The sequence below is a fragment of the Notothenia rossii genome (assembly GCF_949606895.1).
Source record: "Notothenia rossii genome assembly, chromosome: 6".
NCBI classification, from domain to species: Eukaryota; Metazoa; Chordata; class Actinopteri; order Perciformes; family Nototheniidae; genus Notothenia; species Notothenia rossii.
Window position 1 is genome coordinate 42,023,332 of NC_136909.1, and position 20,163 is coordinate 42,043,494.

At 41.3% G+C, this 20,163-nt stretch overlaps 1 protein-coding gene across 2 annotated transcripts in view; it reads right to left on the minus strand.

The window, feature by feature from the left end:
• pias2 (protein inhibitor of activated STAT, 2) overlaps positions 1 to 20,163 on the minus strand; it is a 32,210-nt gene that overhangs the window by 4,864 nt on the left and 7,183 nt on the right. For both annotated transcript variants that reach the window (XM_079687445.1, XM_079687446.1), the window contains exons 4-11: positions 13,169 to 13,219; positions 12,364 to 12,454; positions 12,146 to 12,280; positions 11,923 to 12,028; positions 11,527 to 11,600; positions 10,731 to 10,891; positions 2,923 to 3,056; positions 1,912 to 2,101 (exon numbers count right to left, since the gene is read on the minus strand). In XM_079687445.1, coding sequence (XP_079543571.1) covers positions 1,912 to 2,101; positions 2,923 to 3,056; positions 10,731 to 10,891; positions 11,527 to 11,600; positions 11,923 to 12,028; positions 12,146 to 12,280; positions 12,364 to 12,454; positions 13,169 to 13,219 — 942 coding nt within the window. The remainder of the gene's footprint in view (positions 1 to 1,911; positions 2,102 to 2,922; positions 3,057 to 10,730; positions 10,892 to 11,526; positions 11,601 to 11,922; positions 12,029 to 12,145; positions 12,281 to 12,363; positions 12,455 to 13,168; positions 13,220 to 20,163) is intronic.

Consider the following 20,163-nt stretch of genomic DNA (forward strand, 5'->3'; position numbering starts at 1 on the left):
ACCGCAAGTTTAATGATTGCTTTGATTAACATAACAATGTACATGTCCAAGGAGAATAAGTTGATCATCCCAGATTTCAGAGTTCAGCAAGTACCTTTTTATAGCGTGTCACACAATATCAAACTGGCCCGGCCTCAGCCTCTCAGCGACTTTAGGCGCTTTCACACCGCAGTACTTTTCCCACTTTAGTTACGATAGTTCCAAATCGTCACGTTCACACCAAAAAAATCCGGAACTAAAATGAGTTCATGAGAACCTTTTTACCCCCTTTTTCGTCCCTGCTACAGAGCAGGGACTTTCGTGGGAGAAAAAGGTTCCTATGTCTGATTGGCTGGGCGGATTGTAAACCACGCCCCATAAAAGTCCCAAAAGGTTTTGTGAAGCCGCCATTTTATTATCCTCGCATTCGCATTATTAGCATTAGCCCAGCGCAGAAACGCAGAGGGACTAATTTATGGCAAAACAAAAGAAGACATGGGAGCGGTGGAGATGAGGGGGTGTCGAACTAAAGAGTTCTCATGAACTAAGTACAGATGAACCTTTGTGGGAAAATTACTGTGGTGTGAAAGCAGGGCTGCCAACATTTGAGTTCAGCTTGGAGTAAGATCTCCTATAGGGGGATCCGGGGGCGTGCTCCCCCGGGAAGATTTTTTTTTTAAATATTGAAGTTAAATGCATCGATCTGGTGCACTTTGAGAGCAAAAGGAATTTATGGATACATCTCTCAACACCCATATGAAACGTAACTGTAAACAGATTTTCTTTTTCTTTATGGGTATTTTACAAATCACTCACCTTTTAAAATGTATTCTTGTTTTACTGTCATATAGTATTTCATAAGGGTTTTTCATTTATTCTCATAAATGGTGACCAAAACGTTTGAGACCCACTGAGATAACTAGACCAAATTTAACTATCTAAACAGAGTCCCTTACCTCACTGAGCTGTAGTTATCTCTCTCAGTCTGACAGCAGAGAGCTCTCTCTCTCATTGTTTTAGAAACAGCTTCTAATATCCGTTAGCGCAGCTAGCTAAACAGATGCTAACAACAACAATGCAAATAGTGAGTTTGGTAGAAATATGCTGTATAATGGTAACGTTATTGAAGATGATGCCATAGTTATTGAAGATTTTACATTATAAATATTCCCCACAATTATTCAAAAGCATATTCTTCCAAACTCCTTGCAGTAGTATGACACACAGGAGACTATTGATGTGTGTAGTGAGTTTGGTAGTAATATACTGTATGATAGTGATTTAATATTATTGTATTCTCTTTTTTGGGAGTTGCACTTTGCAGACTGAGCACTCGTTTCTTCTCCGGCTGCAGATAGAGACCAATGTAATGTGTCCAGCTCGGAGGACGGCGCGTATTGGCTTTCTTTTAATCAAAATGTGACTGTAGTTCGATGTCAACCTTACCACGGTACTTAGGAGACGTCATTTGTGTCTGAATAACATTTTCATGAGTTATTGATCCGAGAAATCAGAATCTCCCAATATCGTTCCAACTTTACTGGAGTAAGCCAGAAGACCGTCTCATTTCGTAGACCGCTCGGTTTGCTGTTCCTTCACTTTATTTTTATATTTATATACATTTATTTTGGACGAAAACTTAGCGTGAGGAAAGGCAAGTGTGGCGTGAGTGCGTGAGATATGGGTTAATTGCGTGACTCTCACGCTCAATGCGTGAGTGTTGGCAGCCCTGGTGAAAGCGCATTTTGTTTGTTTCCTGCTGTCGTTATAGTGACTAATGTATTGTAAATATTGTGGACCACTACGACAAATACTGTGTCTTCCCCTTGGCCCATGCATCAAATGTCAGCTAAATGTAATGTGATACTTGCAGATTTGGTCCAGGCATGTCTGTTTATGGTTCTAGAAAAGGACAAAGACAGGCTTGCTCACCCCTTAGGATGCATCTCCTCAGTCTTGGAAATGTAAAAGCAGCGTTTCTTCAGGGGAGGGTCCGGGTCCTCTTCATCAGAGGAAGAGGAGGACGAGCTTTCCAGAGTCAGATCGATCACATCTGCCTTCTTGTTGGTGCTGGGCTCAGTGGAGTGGGGGACCGCTGCAGACTGGCGGGAAGGAGCTGACGCTAAAAGGTTCAGACCAACATAGATTTGTATTATTGATAGTAATTACCATGAAGAGACCAAACCAACAATGTCTGTCCCTTTCTGGCTTTGGCTCTCAGCTCCAAGCCCATTGCACCCTATTGAATTCTCAAAAAACGGAATCTTAAAAATATTCTTATGATCAATGGCCCAGAGGAAGAAGATATGTCAGACTTTGATATAAACACATGTCGCCGCCTGAGCCGTATCGGAAACCCGGTTTGTTCTGCGCAAAATTGATTGATTGATTCTTATACTTTTCAGTGTATAGGAAATATTAAATGGCCTTCAAATAGAGAACAAAAAACTGAATTTAGAAATAACTTGATAATATTGGCAAAATATTACAAACTAAATGCCGTTCCCTCAAAATGTCTCCCATATTTATTGAATTATTTATAAGTACTTTATGAAAAATCTATACAATTTAGCATCATTAAAAAAGCCCTTCAAAATGACCAATATCTATCCACCTAAATGACCACTGTCTATAACACCCCTCAGTATGTCAGCATATGGGTGAGCATTTTTTTCATTCATTAAGTTATTTAAAAAAACAACTACCCCGATATCATGGATTTTTTTAGTCTTTTCTGACTTCTATTACATAACAAGTCCAACCAAAGATAACATTATTTTTATTTAAATCCCAGAAAAAACGTGAAGTGCTTCAACATATTTCAGTAAGCATCATGGGAATTAGAAGCATTTTGGCACAGGCGCATAACAAAATCGGTTAGTTGCAACATTTTGTTGGTCGGATCATTTCAGACCTTGCTCAGGTACAGTATGATGTACTTACTCTCCACTTTTGAAATTGACTGTGAGGGAACTTTGACGGCTTCTTTCTTGGGTCTCATGGGACACCAGGTTCCGTCCTCCTGGAACTTGATTTCATCCACATCGGAGCAGTCGTTCAGGATCTCCAGGAAAAGACTGAACAAAGAACAAATCCCTTCAATCACCAGTTTATAGCAGGGGCCACTAACTGGTCAGTTGGACTTCATTGGTGGGTTTCTCAGGTTCTGACACACGACTTTCATTACCTTGAGCCATTAAAGACTTCTACATATCAAGTGAATTTCAATATGCATGAGTATGAGGCAGAGTTGTGGACTCGAGTCACATGACTTGGACTCGAGTCAGACTCGAGTCATGAATTTGATGACTTTAGACTCGACTTGACAAAATCTAAAAAGACTTGCAACTCGACTTGGACTTTAACATCAGTGACTCGTGACTTCACTTGGACTTGACCCTTTTGACTTGAAAAGACTTGCTACTTTCCTCGAACGCAAAGATTAAAAAGTATGTTGACACGGACGTCTCTCTCTCTTTGCACCTGTGTGCATCTGTGTGCGGCACGACATCCAATCAAATTAGATCCACGTTGTTTCGATCTGACAGCATCCAACCAATCAAAGTACGGGACAACCAATGAAGAGGAACAAACTAAATGCGCGCGTCAGTTGGCAAAAATGATACCAAAGGTAGTTTCGTTTGGGTATAAAAATTATGAGGTGCTCAACAAAAAAAGAATTGCAGTATGTAAAACATGCGGGTCGAAGATTACAGACGGAGACGCGACAACTTCGAACTTCGTTCGACATTTGAAGTTGCACAAAGAACGGTAAGTTTTGAATGAAACATTAACACTAAACATTCGTTTTCAAAGATGAGCAACTCACCGAGTGGTAAGTGGTGTTCGTAGTTGTTTTTTTTTAAATATATCGGCGCAATATTTGGTTTCCATCCGTGTTATTTGCTATTGTGGAACTAGCTATGTTTTCAGATACCTCACCGAGTAGGCTATTAACTTGCGCTTGATATTTATCAAATTAAACACGACAGAAACTGTATTTCGCTAAGACACTCGTTTTGGAACATCAACGAACACCACTAACCACTCGGTGAGTTGCACATCTTTGAAAACGAACGTTTAGGGTTGATTTAAGGACCGCTTTATGAATGCCCGTACCTGAAGCATATGGGGGTGATTCTAAATTAACCAAAAGCTCTAGACTGGACCAATCGTCAAAATGTCGGAGTCAAACAGTCTCTTTCATCCTAGACAAACCAGAAATGGGTCTCAAAGTGCAAAATATTGAACTTATCCATACTTATATTGTAAAAGGATAGTTTAGGATTTTTTTTTAAGCGAGATTGTATGTGCTTAGCAGCTAGTCAGTGGATCATACACAGTAGACTGCTGCCAGCAGCAAAACTTAAGCAAGCCTAATCAAATCAAGGTCAGTTTAATGTACTTTATATTAAGAATATGTGTACCATTTTAGCTTGCTGCCAGACGATTTTTTTCCAATAGGAAAACTAAGTATATCTCACTCTCTCCAGCACACCAGATTCCATTGACAAAAATGGCCATTTTACTTTGCAGCACATGGGAGTTGCTAGCTGCTGGTCTACTGCTGCCTCATTGAGGTCGTTTATGTAATTTAGGTAAATCACAACTAAGCTGAACTATCACAGAAGACATAGAATAGCACAATTATACTTAATCATTGAGCCAGCAGTAGACCAGCAATTTCTGTGTGATGCAGGTAAAATTGCTGTTTTTGCCAATGGAATCTGGTGTGCTGGAGAGAGTGAATTAACAAGCATACTTCAGTTTCCTGTCGGAAAGGGCTGTTTGATGGCAAGGTACAGCAGTAAAAATATTATTAATATAGTAAGTGTACACTGAAAATGAAATTTATTTTATCAATGTAATGTTAAAACACACACACTCTTACAGTATACAATACAATTAATATTAACACAAAAATTAATATTAACACAATGTTAGCATTTTCTGACATCTGTTTTATATGCTTACCTGTTACAGATTTGAAGAATACCAGATGAATAAAAGCATCATAGATGACCCACAACAGCCTTCAATCTCACAATTCTTGGACAGTCGTGTAGGGCATTACAGCATGAGTCATCCACAGCAGAAAGCTATCACTAATGCAATACTGTCCGACTTGATTATTGATTGCAACTTTCCCCTGTCTATTGTGGAAAACAAGAGTTTTCGGCACTTTCTGACGGTACTTGACAGTAAGTACAGCCCAGTGTGTCGCAGAACATTGACATCAAAAACAGAGAGCCTCGCTGAGGAGAGACGTTCAAGATTAAAAACTCAATTGAGCAACACTGAGCATGTTTCAGTCACTGTGGACATTTGGTCTGACCGAAAGATGAGGGGATTCCTAGGTATCACTGTCCACTGGATAGAGAAAGAGACAGAGAGGATACAGCTAAAGACTAATCTCTTGGCCTGCAATCGCTTCAAAGGCTCACACACAGCTGAACGAATCTGTGACCAATTTGAGTCAATATGCGATGAATACAGCATCAAAGATAAATTGGACTACATTATTAGTGACAATGCGGCTAACATGCGAAAGGCATTCACTGTGTGCTTCCCCAGTGAACAAGAGGATGATGACGGAGATCATCTTGATGACCCTGATCTCTGGTGTGACTTAACCCTGGAAGAACAGCAAACGGTAGATGCTGCTATGGCAAAGAAACGGCGCCTGCAGTGTTTTGCGCATACGCTTCAGCTGGTGGTGGGAGACGGTTTGAAAGAAACAAAAGTGGCATGTCCTTCTCTTTCCAAGTTATCAAAACTTAGCTCACTGCTGCACACAAGCACAACATTCAAAGATGTGTTTGATAGTGAATTTGGGGAACAGAGAGGCATCCCTGCTGCAGTCAACACAAGATGGAACTCAACACTGAGGCAAGTAAAGGCAGTTCTCCACTGTGATCATATAAAGCTCTGTGCCGTTCTAGAAAAGGCTGGGCATAAGGAGTTGTCATTCACACCGCGAGAGTGGAATCTGTTGAAGGAGTTGGTGGACATCTTGAAGCCGTTTGGAGAAGCAACTGATTTGACACAGGGAGAGAAGGTCGTCACAATCAGTGCAGTTGTTCCATCCGTCTTGTCCCTCAATCACCACCTTGAGAAGCTGAAGCCTAAAGTGCGTTTCCTGAGTGGCCTGGTCAGAAGTCTCCAGGCATCCCTGAACAAAAGATTTCTTGGGATCTTCATTAATGTGAAAATGGCCAGGACTCAAGATGGGATCACTGCCCCCTTTTCAGACCCAGTCTACCTCAAAGCAGCCGCCTTGGATCCAGCCTTTTCTCTGCTGTGGGTGGAGCCCCATGTGCTGGTCAATCGTGACATCAAGGCAGAGGTGGCACAACGAGTTAAAGGTAAATACTATTGACTTCAATGCAACTTTTTTCCTCATAGTCTGATCTAATTGACAGCATCAATAATTGCATTTTTCAGTCTAACACTGTATCACCAACACCAATGGTAATAAGGGCTCTTTTGTTTCTGCTACTGTTGTTAAATGTTTTTCCAGAATTGATCCTGCAAGATGCTACAGAGACTGAGCAACCTGTGCTTCTGGTTGATGAAGAGCAAGATGACCTTGTAGAAGGAGAAGGGCTGTTTGCTGCATACCATAAGAGGCAGAAGAAGGATGTTGGGACCACTCCAGCACTACAGCTAAGTCACTACCTAGACATAGCCGAAGGACAGAACGCCCTTTTGTTCTGGGCACTGAACATGAAGACTCTTCCTTCACTCTTCCGAGTGGCCACCAGAGTCTTGGCAGTGCCTGCCTCTAGTGCTCCAGTGGAGCGAGTTTTCAGCCATGGTGGCATCATACTACGTCCCCATCGTGCACAAATGACTGACAGACTTTTGGCCAATTTGATCTTTTGTAAATGCAATGCAGCATAGGGCCCTGACATAGAAAAGCACAACTCTGTTCATTGTCATGTTCATGACACTTCCAATCCAGTCCCCTTCCAATCTCTCTCTCTCTCTCTCTCTCTCTCTCTCTCTCACACGCAGTCTCTCTCTCTCTCACGCGCAGTCTCTCTCTCTCTCTCTCACGCGCAGTCTCTCTCTCTCTCTCTCACACGCAGTCTCTCTCTCTCTCACACACACACGCAGTCACACACACACACACACACGCAGTCACACACACACACGCAGTCACACACACACACGCAGTCACACACACACACACACACACACACACACACACACACACACACACACACACACACACACACACACACACACACACACACACACACACACACACACACACACACACACACACACACACACACACACACACACACACACACACACACACACACACACACACACACACACACACACACACACACACACACACACACACACACACACACACACACACACACACACACACACACACACACACACACACACACACACACACACACACACACACACACACACACACCTCTATGGATGCATGCCAATTGTTTATCAAGGGAGCAACAGGAACTGATAGAGGCATGAATGTATTACATGTAGATTATTTAGATAATTTTTTGGGAGCGAGGATATCTTTTATAAAGTGGTGACATGTTTGAAAAGGTTAAGGTTACACTTAGGTTTTGAAATGAGTTAAAAAGAGTGTTTGAACAATGTTCTTGCAAAAAAAGGTTTAATAAATGTATACAAATCTTAAAAGCATACATGATCTGTGTAAATATTATTTCCCTGTTGTTAAAAGGACTCGAAAGGACTCGAAACTCAAACGGTAGGACTTGGGACTCGACTTGAGACTTGTCGGTCTTGACTTGGGACTTGACTCGGGACTTGCCTGTCTCTGACTCGGGACTTGACTCGGGACTTGAAGGCAAAGACTTGAGACTAACTTGTGACTTGCAAAACAATGACTTGGTCCCACCTCTGGTATGAGGAATGTCCCAATTGATTACACCGAAATGTCAAACCTATTGATCCTTGTGTTAGAAAAAGGGATGTTCCAAGCACGTTCCAATCCTTCAATGTTGTGTTTCTCCAATACTTCTCAATGTTGATGCAGACTGTATCGCATATGGAATTACATGTGCAACACTCTCAATGTGAGAAATATATATATTTTTTTACATTTTTGTATTTCCACTATCCTCCTTTTAATGCGCAATTCTATTGTCAGACCTTTAATAAAAATGTTGTTACGTCTTTTCTATGCTATTTTTTGTTTTTATGTCATTTACTGGTAACTGTATTCTATCTTATATCCATTTTCTGTGAGTTTTTTAAGAGAAGTCAACCGTTAAAGCCCCTGTTACACTGTCCCGAAATTGACACCCGATGGACACACGAATATGGAATTGTGAATTTCGCACGAAGATGGCCCCGAACCACACACGAAGGCAACATTTACATTACATTTAAGACATACAACTGCAACGAAAGTAACAAAAACGATTATGTTAAAGTACTATGATACTGTACTGATATTTTCAGACTTTGTTCTTTACTTTATCCGTCTTTATATGTAGAAGATATTACGTTATCTCCATAGTGTTGTTTCCATACCAAAAACAACTTCCTGTCAACTCGCCTTCAAAATAATATATTATATCCTTTTCAGTTTCACAGAACACAAATTTGGTTATTTACATAATATGTTTACATGATTGTGTTGTGCAATAAAACAACCCGATGGACACACGATAAAGGAAATGTTCAAATTCAGCTCTGATCGCAACAACATCGGGACATTCGTGAGGGCATCTTAAGCCATCGTATGACTGCCGGTAGAGTTTCTTAGGCTCCGCCAGCAACTTCGTGAGCGGTGGCAAAATCTTTGGCATGCCAAAAAGTTGCCAAAGGACCTTGCGAAGGTTCATTTTCGTGTTGAATTCGTGTGTCAATTTTGCCCTTCGTAAGGCCATCGTGAGAGCATCTTGTTATCATCGGTGCCATCGGGCATTCGCCCCGATCAGAGTGAGGGCGAATGCCCGATGGCACCGATGATAACAAGATGCCCTCACGATTTGACAAGATGCCCTCACGATTTGACAAGATGCCCTCACGAGTGCCTTACGAAGTTGCCGCTCACGAAGTAGCTGCCGGAACCTGAGAAACTCCACCGGCGGTCATACGATGGCTTAAAGGGGACCTATCATGCAAAATGCACCTTTGTACGTCTTTTATACATGAATATGTGTCCGGTGTTCCAGGGAACTCACCAAGTGTCAGAAAACACAACCCTCTCTATGTTCCTCCTTAGCCAAATCTCTAAAAAAGGGGCTGCAACGGATCTGAAAAAAACGGATCCAGATTTCAACACTTTTCTACGTCACAAAGAGGTGCTCCGCTTATTGGTCAACTCTCCAACTTATTGCAGCCTGCTCCTCTGCCTGCCTGCCGCTGCGCTCTGCCTCTATCCACACAACCTTTCCCCGACTTTCAGAGACTTATTGCTGGGTTACAAACTGTACACATTGCATTCTTGCTAATTAGCCAAAATATGAACGGAATAAGTAGCAAGCATCGTAACAAACAGAGTAAAATAAATAGGGACAACAGCTTGTCAACCATACTTGCCAACCTTTAGACCTCAGAAATCGGGAGCATTTCCAAATGCAAAATTGGGGGGGGGGGGGGGGGGCTAGTGGATCGCCGGAGCTGTTAGATTAACATTAACATGCTTATTGTAGTTGTAAGTGCACTGCCTTGCGGACTGTAGCACCGTCCTTGATGGAGCATATGTGTGGGCTGGACCTGTATTTTACAGGAAAGGAGTGAGCAGAGAGTAGAGTAGTTGTCGATTCTTGTTCTGTTTTCTGTGAATATCTACCTCACCCTCTCAGACTTTGAGTTGCGCGCGCTACTAAAGAGACATGTTACCATGGAAACCAAACAATGGTGCTGTATTAAAGTCAGAGTGGAAACAGTCGTGTGTAAATCTGATTTTGTCAGAAATCGGGAGAAATGCGGGAGAAATATGACCCCGGGAGGAAACCGGGAGAGGGCAATGAAATCGGGAGTCTCCCGCGAAAATCGGGAGGGTTGACAAGTATGTTGTCAACTAACCTTTCAGAAACATCCTGCTGAAACCGAGATGTTTGCACCTCCACCAAAACCTCCGCTGCTTCAGGGTCAATTTCTGGATCAAATTGATAATATGCTTGAAAACATGCATTGCTCTCAGATGACATGTTCCACACTCGTTATCACAGCAAACATGGTAACGTGACTCTCGCCGGCTCACGCCCCCCTCTTCTGCAGGGGGGCGTGGTCAGCAGCTGTTCAGAATTTTCAAAGACAGGCTTGGAATAGAGCGAAAATTAGCGAAATGAGGCATGGCTAAAAAATGATCCGTTTGGTATTTTAAAAATTAAAATGTATAAATATACCTTATATAGGTATGGTCATACACTATATCATTTACATATAGCATCATAGCTCTCCTTTAAGATGCCCTCACGAATGGCCCGATGTTGTTACGATCAGAGCCGAATTTGAACATTTCCTTCATCGTGTGTCCATCGGGTGTCAATTTTGGGACAGCGTGACAGGGGCTTTACTGTGAAGCACTTTAAACTGCAGTTCTTGTATGAAAGGTGCTAGACAAATAGAGATTATTATTACGCCAATTTTTTCCATTTTATGGTGAAGTAGAGATATTAGGAATTATTCTGCCCAGCTTTAATAACTTGTTTTATCTTTTGTATCACAATCTGAATGTAGAAGCAGCAGGTGTGTGATGTGGTCCAATGAAGGGAACTGACCCGTCGATGATGAGACTCTCGTACGCAGCCTTCTTGTCACACACAGGACAGATCCAGGTGGGTTTCTTCTCATTCATCTGCAGGTACAGGGCTGCGTCAAAGCACTGCAGGTGGGAGCAGGTAACCGCCCGGCACGGCACCGTCAGGCGCATCTTACCCAGCTGGAGGACAAAACACACAGGTCAGTCAGGACACATGCCTTTAGGAAATGCTTGGTTCAATTCATGCCGTTTTCCTTACATGGCATTATCTTTATATAATGTAACAACTGGAAAGGTCTAAGTAACATTAACACAATGGACATGATGGCAAAATGAATTGAATCTAATAATTCATGTCATGAAAACCAATACAACTTGACTTCTGAAGGGAATGCTCATTTATTGGTTTAAGGCGAAGATGCTCTCGAGCCTTTGTGCTTTTTAAATGTGATCATGGTATGTATATTGAATTCTTCAGACTTTGGCACCCCCCAGTGGTATCTCAAATGAGAACTTGTGGCAGAAAGTAATGCATGATAATTCTGTGATCAGATCAATGGGCACAACTACCGCTGTTTGGTCACTACGGAAATTGGCTCCAACATCGGCCACACTTCCTGGGGGCTTGCCCCTGAAAGAGTAAAGAGTCTGATGGCCACAGGCAGGAAGGACTTCCTGTGGCGCTCTGTGGTGCATCTTGGTGGAATGAGTATTTCACTAAAGGTACTCTTGTTCCTGACTAGTGTCTCAGGGTAAGAATAAAAAATTTGCCATTTAAAAGTCACATAAACATTGAACATGGATGCTTCATTTACCGGGCACATGAGTGAGACTCGAAGGCTCGTCGTAGCAATCTCACTGTCTGGATCTGCTGTCAGCTTCTCTTTAACTGGAACACAGAGGGCATGGGAAACAAAATAATTCATTACAACAACAACAAAAAAAAAATAATATATATATATATATATATATATATATATATATATATACATATATATATATACACACACACATATATATATATATATATATATATATACACACACATATACACACACATATACACACACACACAATATGCAAAAACCAAAGTCATCCCCAGGGGAAGCCAGTCTGGAGGCCCACTCCAGACTGGCTTTCAACACGTTGTGAGAAAGTGCTGCTGAATGGCATGTAGTCTGCCACACTGAAGGGTTTCACTGTGCACTCACTCAGTGCTCTGGAGTGGTCTGGGTTTCTGATGCCCTTCATCCTCAGCCTCTGCAGGAGCAGTGGGGATGTCAGCTGCCTCACCAGGTACACAGACATGGAGTACGTCTGTAAAACATTCAAACAACCTTTACGGAATCTAATGCACTGTTAACGACCTTAAATGTCCAACTCAAGCACAGGGAAATACAGTATTAAGTGTTTGAATAATTTTCATATTCTCACTTTTCCAATTTCAGGTGCCCATGTCACTGAAATCTGATTGGGTACGGCGGAGGAGAGGCGGACCAGAGAGGTGATGTTGAGAGGTCTTCCCGGTCTCTTCTGTTCCACACCGTTTTTTGGTGGTGGTGCATAACCCTACGAGAATAACATGCTTTGTGAGCGTCTTTATGAGGATGACTTGGGTTGGATTGACTTCTGGAGAAGAAGAAAGCACTTACTGGCAGAGGGAAAAGTTTCCCATTGACCTTTATACAAAGACTGTTTGGGTAGTTGTCCTCTTGAGGGCAACTCGTCTCTGATAAGCAAAACCTGAAAACACAACGAAACATTTAAGAGACCGAATCTATCTGGAAAAAAGCAGACTCCTCATGACTTCAAAGTAGGAGGCAAAACTGGTGTATTGTAGTGTTTTTGAAGTGTCTTTCCTACTCATAGTACATGTTTAGTAAACCTGTGATGACACGTTTATAATGGAAGGTTTGGAGTAAAGGTGGACATAATGGCAGCACACTGCTCCTAACACTAGGATGGGTCAAATGCAGAGAAACCATTTTGTTACATAGTACATGTACTACGTAATGACAATAAGTTGAATCTTCTTATGGCTGATATAGATCATCTGATAAAAATAGTTTCATAACTGATACACAATAGCGTTGAACCTAAATGTACATTTATTGAATGCAGTTGTTGTCTGTATTGTCTCCGTTTACTTAAGTAGATCTGTATTCTGTCTGCAGTGTGCTTTATTTCTATACAATTACATTTGAAACAAATGTATCATTGTGTCTAAAAGAACCCCCAAAACGTGGGTTTACTGCAATTAACAACAGCATGTATCGGCAGAAAGTCCTGGTTTCTAAAACATGAATATAAAAATATAATATGATTTTGAAAAAGAGATTTAATAAATGGTTTGCTCACTTCATTCAAATAAATGTGTATTACTTTCATTTGTTTTTCTTTCCTTTCGATTCAAAGTATTTGAAGATGTTTTATCTACATGTCAGAGACAGTTCTCACCTCAGTTGAATCTGAACCATATAGTCTCGTCTTCCCCCTGGTAGAAAATCCCTGCAAAGAAACAAGGTTTAACAAACTAATCATATTTCACTGATTCTTGAGAGTCGGGACAAAACATGTCCCACATAGAAAAGTCTTATTTCAAAAATAAATAAATTAATAATGATTGACATACTCACAAAGTTAGATCCAAAGGAATTGTGAACACTGATGTTCTGTTTTAGCATAGATAATTACTTTTTTGAGGGATATTTGTATAAATGTATCACCAGTGGTTAGACGGCCCATGTTATTTCTCTTGTCCTCAGCAAGAGGTCACAATATTCACCAGTCCCCAAAATCTTTAAAAACCTCTACATTGTGAAAACATTTATATCAAATCAAACATAAGGGTTATGAATGTATAAAACGATGCATGCCATGAACATCTAAAAATATGTTCCATAGAAATCTGCCTATCAAAGTTGTGTCCTCTGTTTCCGTCAACTCCGATTTTGTCATGATAAACCTCATTAAATCAGGCAATAGCATTGTGAGCTATATCCCTGAGGGTCCCTTTTCATTCCCCTGGCTGTGGTGAATACATCAATACCACATTGTCTGGTATGTTTGATCTTTTTTGATATTTTAGATGAACAATGTCAATTTTCCTATGGTCACAGCTGGAGCATGTCAACACCATCTCTCTGTTATGATACCTTTTAATAAACCATATTGGATTCAATGAAAGTATTTTATTGAGATTATGGAGACAGCTAGCAATAGCCAAAAAACTAGCTAGCTATCTGTGTTTTTTTCTGCAGAGGGAAAAAACGTGCCATTTCGTCAACTCCGTCAGAGTCAACTCCGTCAGGTATTATGTCTGACGGAGTTGACATGTAAGCTGACAAATCCACCAATAACCGCTTAATGTGCCAATATTATACTATTTTCGAACATAGTAAAGGAATAGAATGTTGTAATGGCTGTGGCTTATCTCCCACTACTTCCACTGGACATTGATTTTGTCTGCACAAGCCAGTGTATGTTTTCAACATCTGGTTGTCGGAACACACACTGCACCTTTAAGATTTTTACATCAATCAATAAATCAATCAATCAATCAGTCATGTTAAGTAAATGGACACCTGATTCCATAATAATATTCAAATATATTTTTCATGTCTTTTGTATTAAAGGAAAACATGGCTAGAGAGAAATTGTCAGTTGAAGAGCGAAGGAGAAGAAATAGAGAGTACCAACGAAAGAGAAGAGAAAAATTAAACAGTGACCCAGAGAAGAAATATACCATGCAAGTAGAGGACAGACAGAGGTGGAAGAGGAGAGTTCAAGACAAAAAAATGATACAGATAGACAAGACGGGAGACAGGGCATAGAGTAATCAGAGAAAGTATTGGAGAGAGGCACAGAAAAGGTCCAGACAGAAAAGGTCCTGCGAAGGTGCAGTGCAGGAGGCAGACACCCCCCGAGATAGTCCGCAAGATCAAGATATTCTAGAACACAATACCAGAGAGTCTCGCAGACAGGAAAGGGAAAGAAAGGAAAGAAGTAAAACACGAAAAAGGCATTCAAGAGAAATAAAAATGTTGAAAGAGAAGCTTAAGAATGTAACAAAGCAACAAAACAAACTAAGAAAAACAATATTGCACACAAAAAAAGGCTACAGTTAATACACCACTGGACTCTCCAGGGAAAGAAACAAAGAAGATGCTATCAGGAAGCAAAATAAGGAATTCAAAGATCAAAAAAGCTCTTCTATTCCACTACATCATCAGAAGAGAGCTGAAGAAAAACAAACAACCTCCTGGGCCACGGCGCCAGAAACCAGCACAAAGTGTGTCATCAGGCAAGACCCTAAAAAAGTACCGTCTTCTTTACCAAATCCAGCAGTTTGGGCTAACTTACAAGCTAATGAGAGGAAAGGATCAGCCAACAAAAAAGCCAACATTCCTAGAAGGTATCACACAGACTGTTCAGGATTTCTTCCTGAACTCTGCACGTGTGACAACTGATAAGACTGACACAATCACCAGGAACAAGATCAAGCAGCAGAGAATGATCCTGACAGACTCCATGATCAACCTCCATACTGATTTTCTTATCAGGAACCCCACTGTAAAGCTGAGCTATTCTTCATTCTGTGCTCTGAAGCCCTTCTATGTCACAGCACCAAAAGCATCTGATCGGAAGACCTGTCTGTGTCAAATACATGAGAATGCATGCTTAAGGTCCTTAGAATGTCTGGTATTGTGAAGTCAAACAAACTAGATGACAGTTTTTAATTAGTTTGTTGCTCTCCAGCAAGTGAGGCCTGCCTTTTTCGCACCTGCTCACGATGTCTAAACAAAGGGAGTTACAACCAAAGAGCAAGACCAAATCCATGTTCAGTGGAGGCAGTGGGAGAGTTCTAGAAGACACAGGCAATGGAATCCACATCAACACTAAGCTTGTCCAACACAGTGGCAGCCTTTCAGAGCTCATAAAACTCTATGGGCAAGAACTCAGAAATCAAACCACAACACATGTGTGTTCAGTGCGAAACCAGTCAAAAGCATACATCAACACAATTGACTCCTGTGATGAGAGTACAGCAATCGTCCATGTTGACTTCTCAGAATCCTGGAGATGCAAATATAAATCTGAAGTTCAGGCCTGCCATTTTGGACAAAATCTGCCACAGATAACACTCCATACTGGAATGTATTACACAAAGGGGGAAAAGGCAGCATTTTTCCGAGTCGAAGAGACAAGATGCTGCGGCAATCTGGACACACATGGAACCTGTCTTAAAAGATATCAAGACTAAATATCCACAGGTCACCACTGTGCACTTCTGGTCTGATGGACCAAGTAAACAGTATAAGAAAAAGAACTTTTTTCTTTTGTCTGCTATTCCACCTACACTAGGGTTTGAAAAAGCAACGTGGCACTTCTTCCCCACATCCCATGGTAAAGGCGCACCAGACGGCATTGGCGGAACAGTAAAAAGAACAGCTGACAACCTGGTACGGAGAGGAAATGATGTGACAGATGGAAACATATTCTTTGAGAAGGTCTCAAACAGTCTGAAGGGTGTTCAGCTACACTACATTGTAGAAGAAGACATGGAAAGATATGATACACTTCTCATAGATCCTCTCAGACCGGTTCCCTTAACAAGACAAATACACCAGGTAATCGCCCATGAGAACAGGATCCACTACAGACAACTATCCAGCTTTTGCAGCAAGATGTTGGATTGCCAGTGCTTCTGCCCAGCTACCTTCTATTTTAAGGGCCTAGATGAACAGCAGAGTGATACCCGTAGGGCAAGAAAGAAAAGACCTTTAGATGGAAAATTAGATGGGAGGGGAGATGGAAGAGGATGTGGAAATGGAAGATGTGATGGAAGAGTTGGATGAGGAGCCATTGAAAGGTCCTGAGGGTACTGTGACAGTAACAACTGTTAGCAGCCTTAATAATGGAGACTGGTTAGCAGTAGTATATGATGACCACTGGTGGCTAGCCAAGACCATTGCTGTGGATACTGAGCATCAAGATGTGAAAGTGGAATTTCTGCATCCCCATGGTCCAACAGCAAAGGTTAAGCCCAAGTGTGGCAAAGAAGGATGTCTGTTTCTGCCCAGTTCAAGACATCATAGTGAAACTAATGGGAAATGCATCTCCAGTCCAATCAAGAACAAGCGAGATCTACAGTATTGCCCCTGATGTGATGGACTTCATAGAGCGTGAGCATGTCCGACACCTGCTGCTCAAGGCATAAGTCCAGTGTGTGACTGCATTCATGCTTTAAAGCAGGGGTGGGGAACCTCCGGCCTCCGGGCCGTATACGGCCCGCGAGACCATTTGGTATGGCCCTCGAGGTAATTTATAAAACACACTCAAAAAAGAAAAAAATTCAAGAAATCTAGACCGCAAAATAATTAAACAAGCTTGTTTTTCCTGGCCAAGGTCAGGGTCCTTGAACACAACACGAGCCTAACGTGTCATCACATGGTATATGTCTCGTCTGACAGGAGTGTAGTTCTAACGGAGAGCATCAGAATGCGGCTCCGGGCCGGGACTTCACAAATTGCAATACCCATAAGGAGCCGGACACATGCAGCAGTTTTTGCGTGGCTGTGTCTTTAGTTGAAAGCCCAGTGGCGATCTGTTCATCTGTCATACTGATCATATAGTCAATAACGTTGTTGTTATTAGCATCTGGTTAGCTAGCTATGCTAACGAATATAAGAAGCTTTTTCTCCAACCAGTGAGGTAAAGGCACATCTTTATATGATCATTATAGTTATAGAAAAATAAGAGAATAAAGTAAACAGGTATACAATACTAATATGACAGTAAAAAAAAGTTATTAATAAACAAGAATACAGTTTAAAAGGGAAGTGATTTGTAAAATATCCATAAAGAAAAAAATCTGCTTACAGTTCTGTTTCATATGGGTGTTGAGAGATGTATCCATAGATCTCTTCATGTTGCTCTCAAAGTGCACCAGATTGATGCTTTTAACTTCAACATTTAGAAAAAATCTTCCTGGTGGTGCATGCCCCCAAACCCCCCTGGATGAGGTTAGATCCGCCCCCCCCACCAACTAAATACATTTGCGCACATCTTGTGTCCATATCTTTCTGTTTTGATGGTCATGCCACGGTGCATGAATGCACGGGTCATGGTCAAATATCTAGATTAAGAGGTTGCTTTTTCTTTGCACAGCATGAAAGAAACGCGAAATGAATGGGCTGTGATTTGAGTTTTTTAAGCAGACGTTGAGTTCAATTATATGTACGGCCCTCGAAGGATGTTGTAAAAATTGAAATGGCCCTTGAGAGGAAAAAGGTTCCCCACCCCTGCTTTAAAGCATAGTGTGTTTTTTCAATGTAAGCACCTCCTCAACACGTGTGTTCCTGCTCTCTTCTTTTTCCTAGTTTTGAAGTATGCCTTGTTTTGCAGCATCACCTATGGCTGATTGTTAGCTTATTTTTTGTAATAGTTGGAAACGGGGCAATTTGTTATAGTTTGAAACGCTGTATTATGGTTAAAGTCACAAATGACATTCTAATAGCCTCTGACAAGGGACTTGTCTCTATTCTTGTCTTGCTCGATCTTAGTGCTGCATTTGATACTATCGACCATGATATCCTATTGCAAAGACTAGAGCACTTAGTTGGCATACAGGGAACTGCTTTAGGCTGGTTTAGGTCTTATCTATCTGAACGCTCTCAGTTTGTACGTGTCAACGATGAATCTTCCATGCAAACCAAAGTTAGCCATGGAGTGCCACAGGGCTCAGTGCTTGGACCTATTTTGTTCACCCTATATATGCTTCCGTTAGGCAATATTATAAGGAATCATTCTGTAAACTTTCATTGTTATGCGGATGATACTCAACTATATTTATCAATCAAGCCTGATGAAATTAATCATCTAAATAAAATTCAAGACTGCCTCAAGGACTTAAAAACGTGGATGACCTTAAATTTTTTGATGTTAAACACGACCAAAACTGAAGTTATTGTACTTGGCCCGAAGAATCTACGAAACAAATTATCTAAAGATATATTAACTATGCATGGCATTAATTTGGCCTCCAGTGAGACTGTAAGGAATCTTGGTGTTATATTTGATCAGGATTTATCCTTTAACACCCACATAAAATCCATTTCAAGGACCGCCTACTTCCATCTACGTAACATTGCAAAAATCAGGCATATCTTGCCTCAAAACGATGCAGAGAAACTAGTCCATGCATTTGTTACTTCAAGGCTGGATTATTGTAACTCCTTATTATCAGGGTGTACCAAGAAGTCAGTCAAGTCGCTTCAGCTGATTCAAAATGCTGCAGCTCGTGTACTAACGAGAGTTAGGAAAAGGGACCACATTACTCCTGTTCTGGCTGCCTTACACTGGCTCCCTATAGAACACAGGATAGAATTTAAAATTCTTCTTCTCGCCTACAAAGCCCTTAATGGGCAGGCGCCATCTTACCTTAAAGAACTCATTATACCCTATTGTCCTACTAGGGCATTGCGTTCCAAGAATACAGGGTTGTTGGTTGTTCCTAGAGTCTCTAAAAGTACAATGGGAGCCAGAGCCTTTTCTTATCAAGCTCCACTTTTGTGGAATCAGCTTCCAGTTTGTGTTCGGACGGCAGACACCCTATCCGTTTTTAAGAGTGCGCTTAAGACCTTCCTTTTTGATAAAGCTTATAGTTAGGGCTGATTAGATTCAGCCCCTAGTTTTGCTGATATAGGCTTAGTTTGTCGGGGGACATCTTACTTCTTCCTTCTCTCTGTCTATACCTGTGTACTCTCATGTTCCGATTAACCCAGCTTCCCCAAATTTCTTTCTTTTTGGTGTCTATATACGCCGGGATCCGGAGTCATGGATGATCCTGCGGTCCTGTGTCATGGATTGCGAGTCCTGGATCTTGAGTCGTGGCTGCGGTCCTGGATCATAAGTCCTGGATGGATATCCTCGTGGATTCATCTTCTTATTATACACACATGCATTTCAAAACATTTGGACTACCTATGTTGCAAATGTATTATTTTTTCAATTTACACACGGCATCTATTGCACGTCTGTCCGTCCTGGGATAGGGATCCCTCCTCTGTTGCTCTCCCTGAGGTTTCTCCCATTTTTCCCTTTAAACTGTGGGGTTTTCTCTGGAAGTTTTTCCTTGTACGATGTGAGGGTCTAAGGACAGAGGGTGTCATATTGTCATACTGATATTCTGTACAAACTGTGAAGTCCACTGAGACAAATGTAACATTTGTGATATTGGGCTATATAAATAAACATTGATTGATTTACACTAAGTTAGTTTATTTCAGTTGAATGAAGACAAGGAGTTGTTATTTATGAATCTATTGTCACTTCCATCTGTTTAAAAAAGCATTTGTTCATTAATCAGAAATGCAAATACAATTTTGTCAACTCAGTCAGTTTCCCGTCAACACCGTCAGATCTTCATCAGCAACCTCAGATGTATGTTT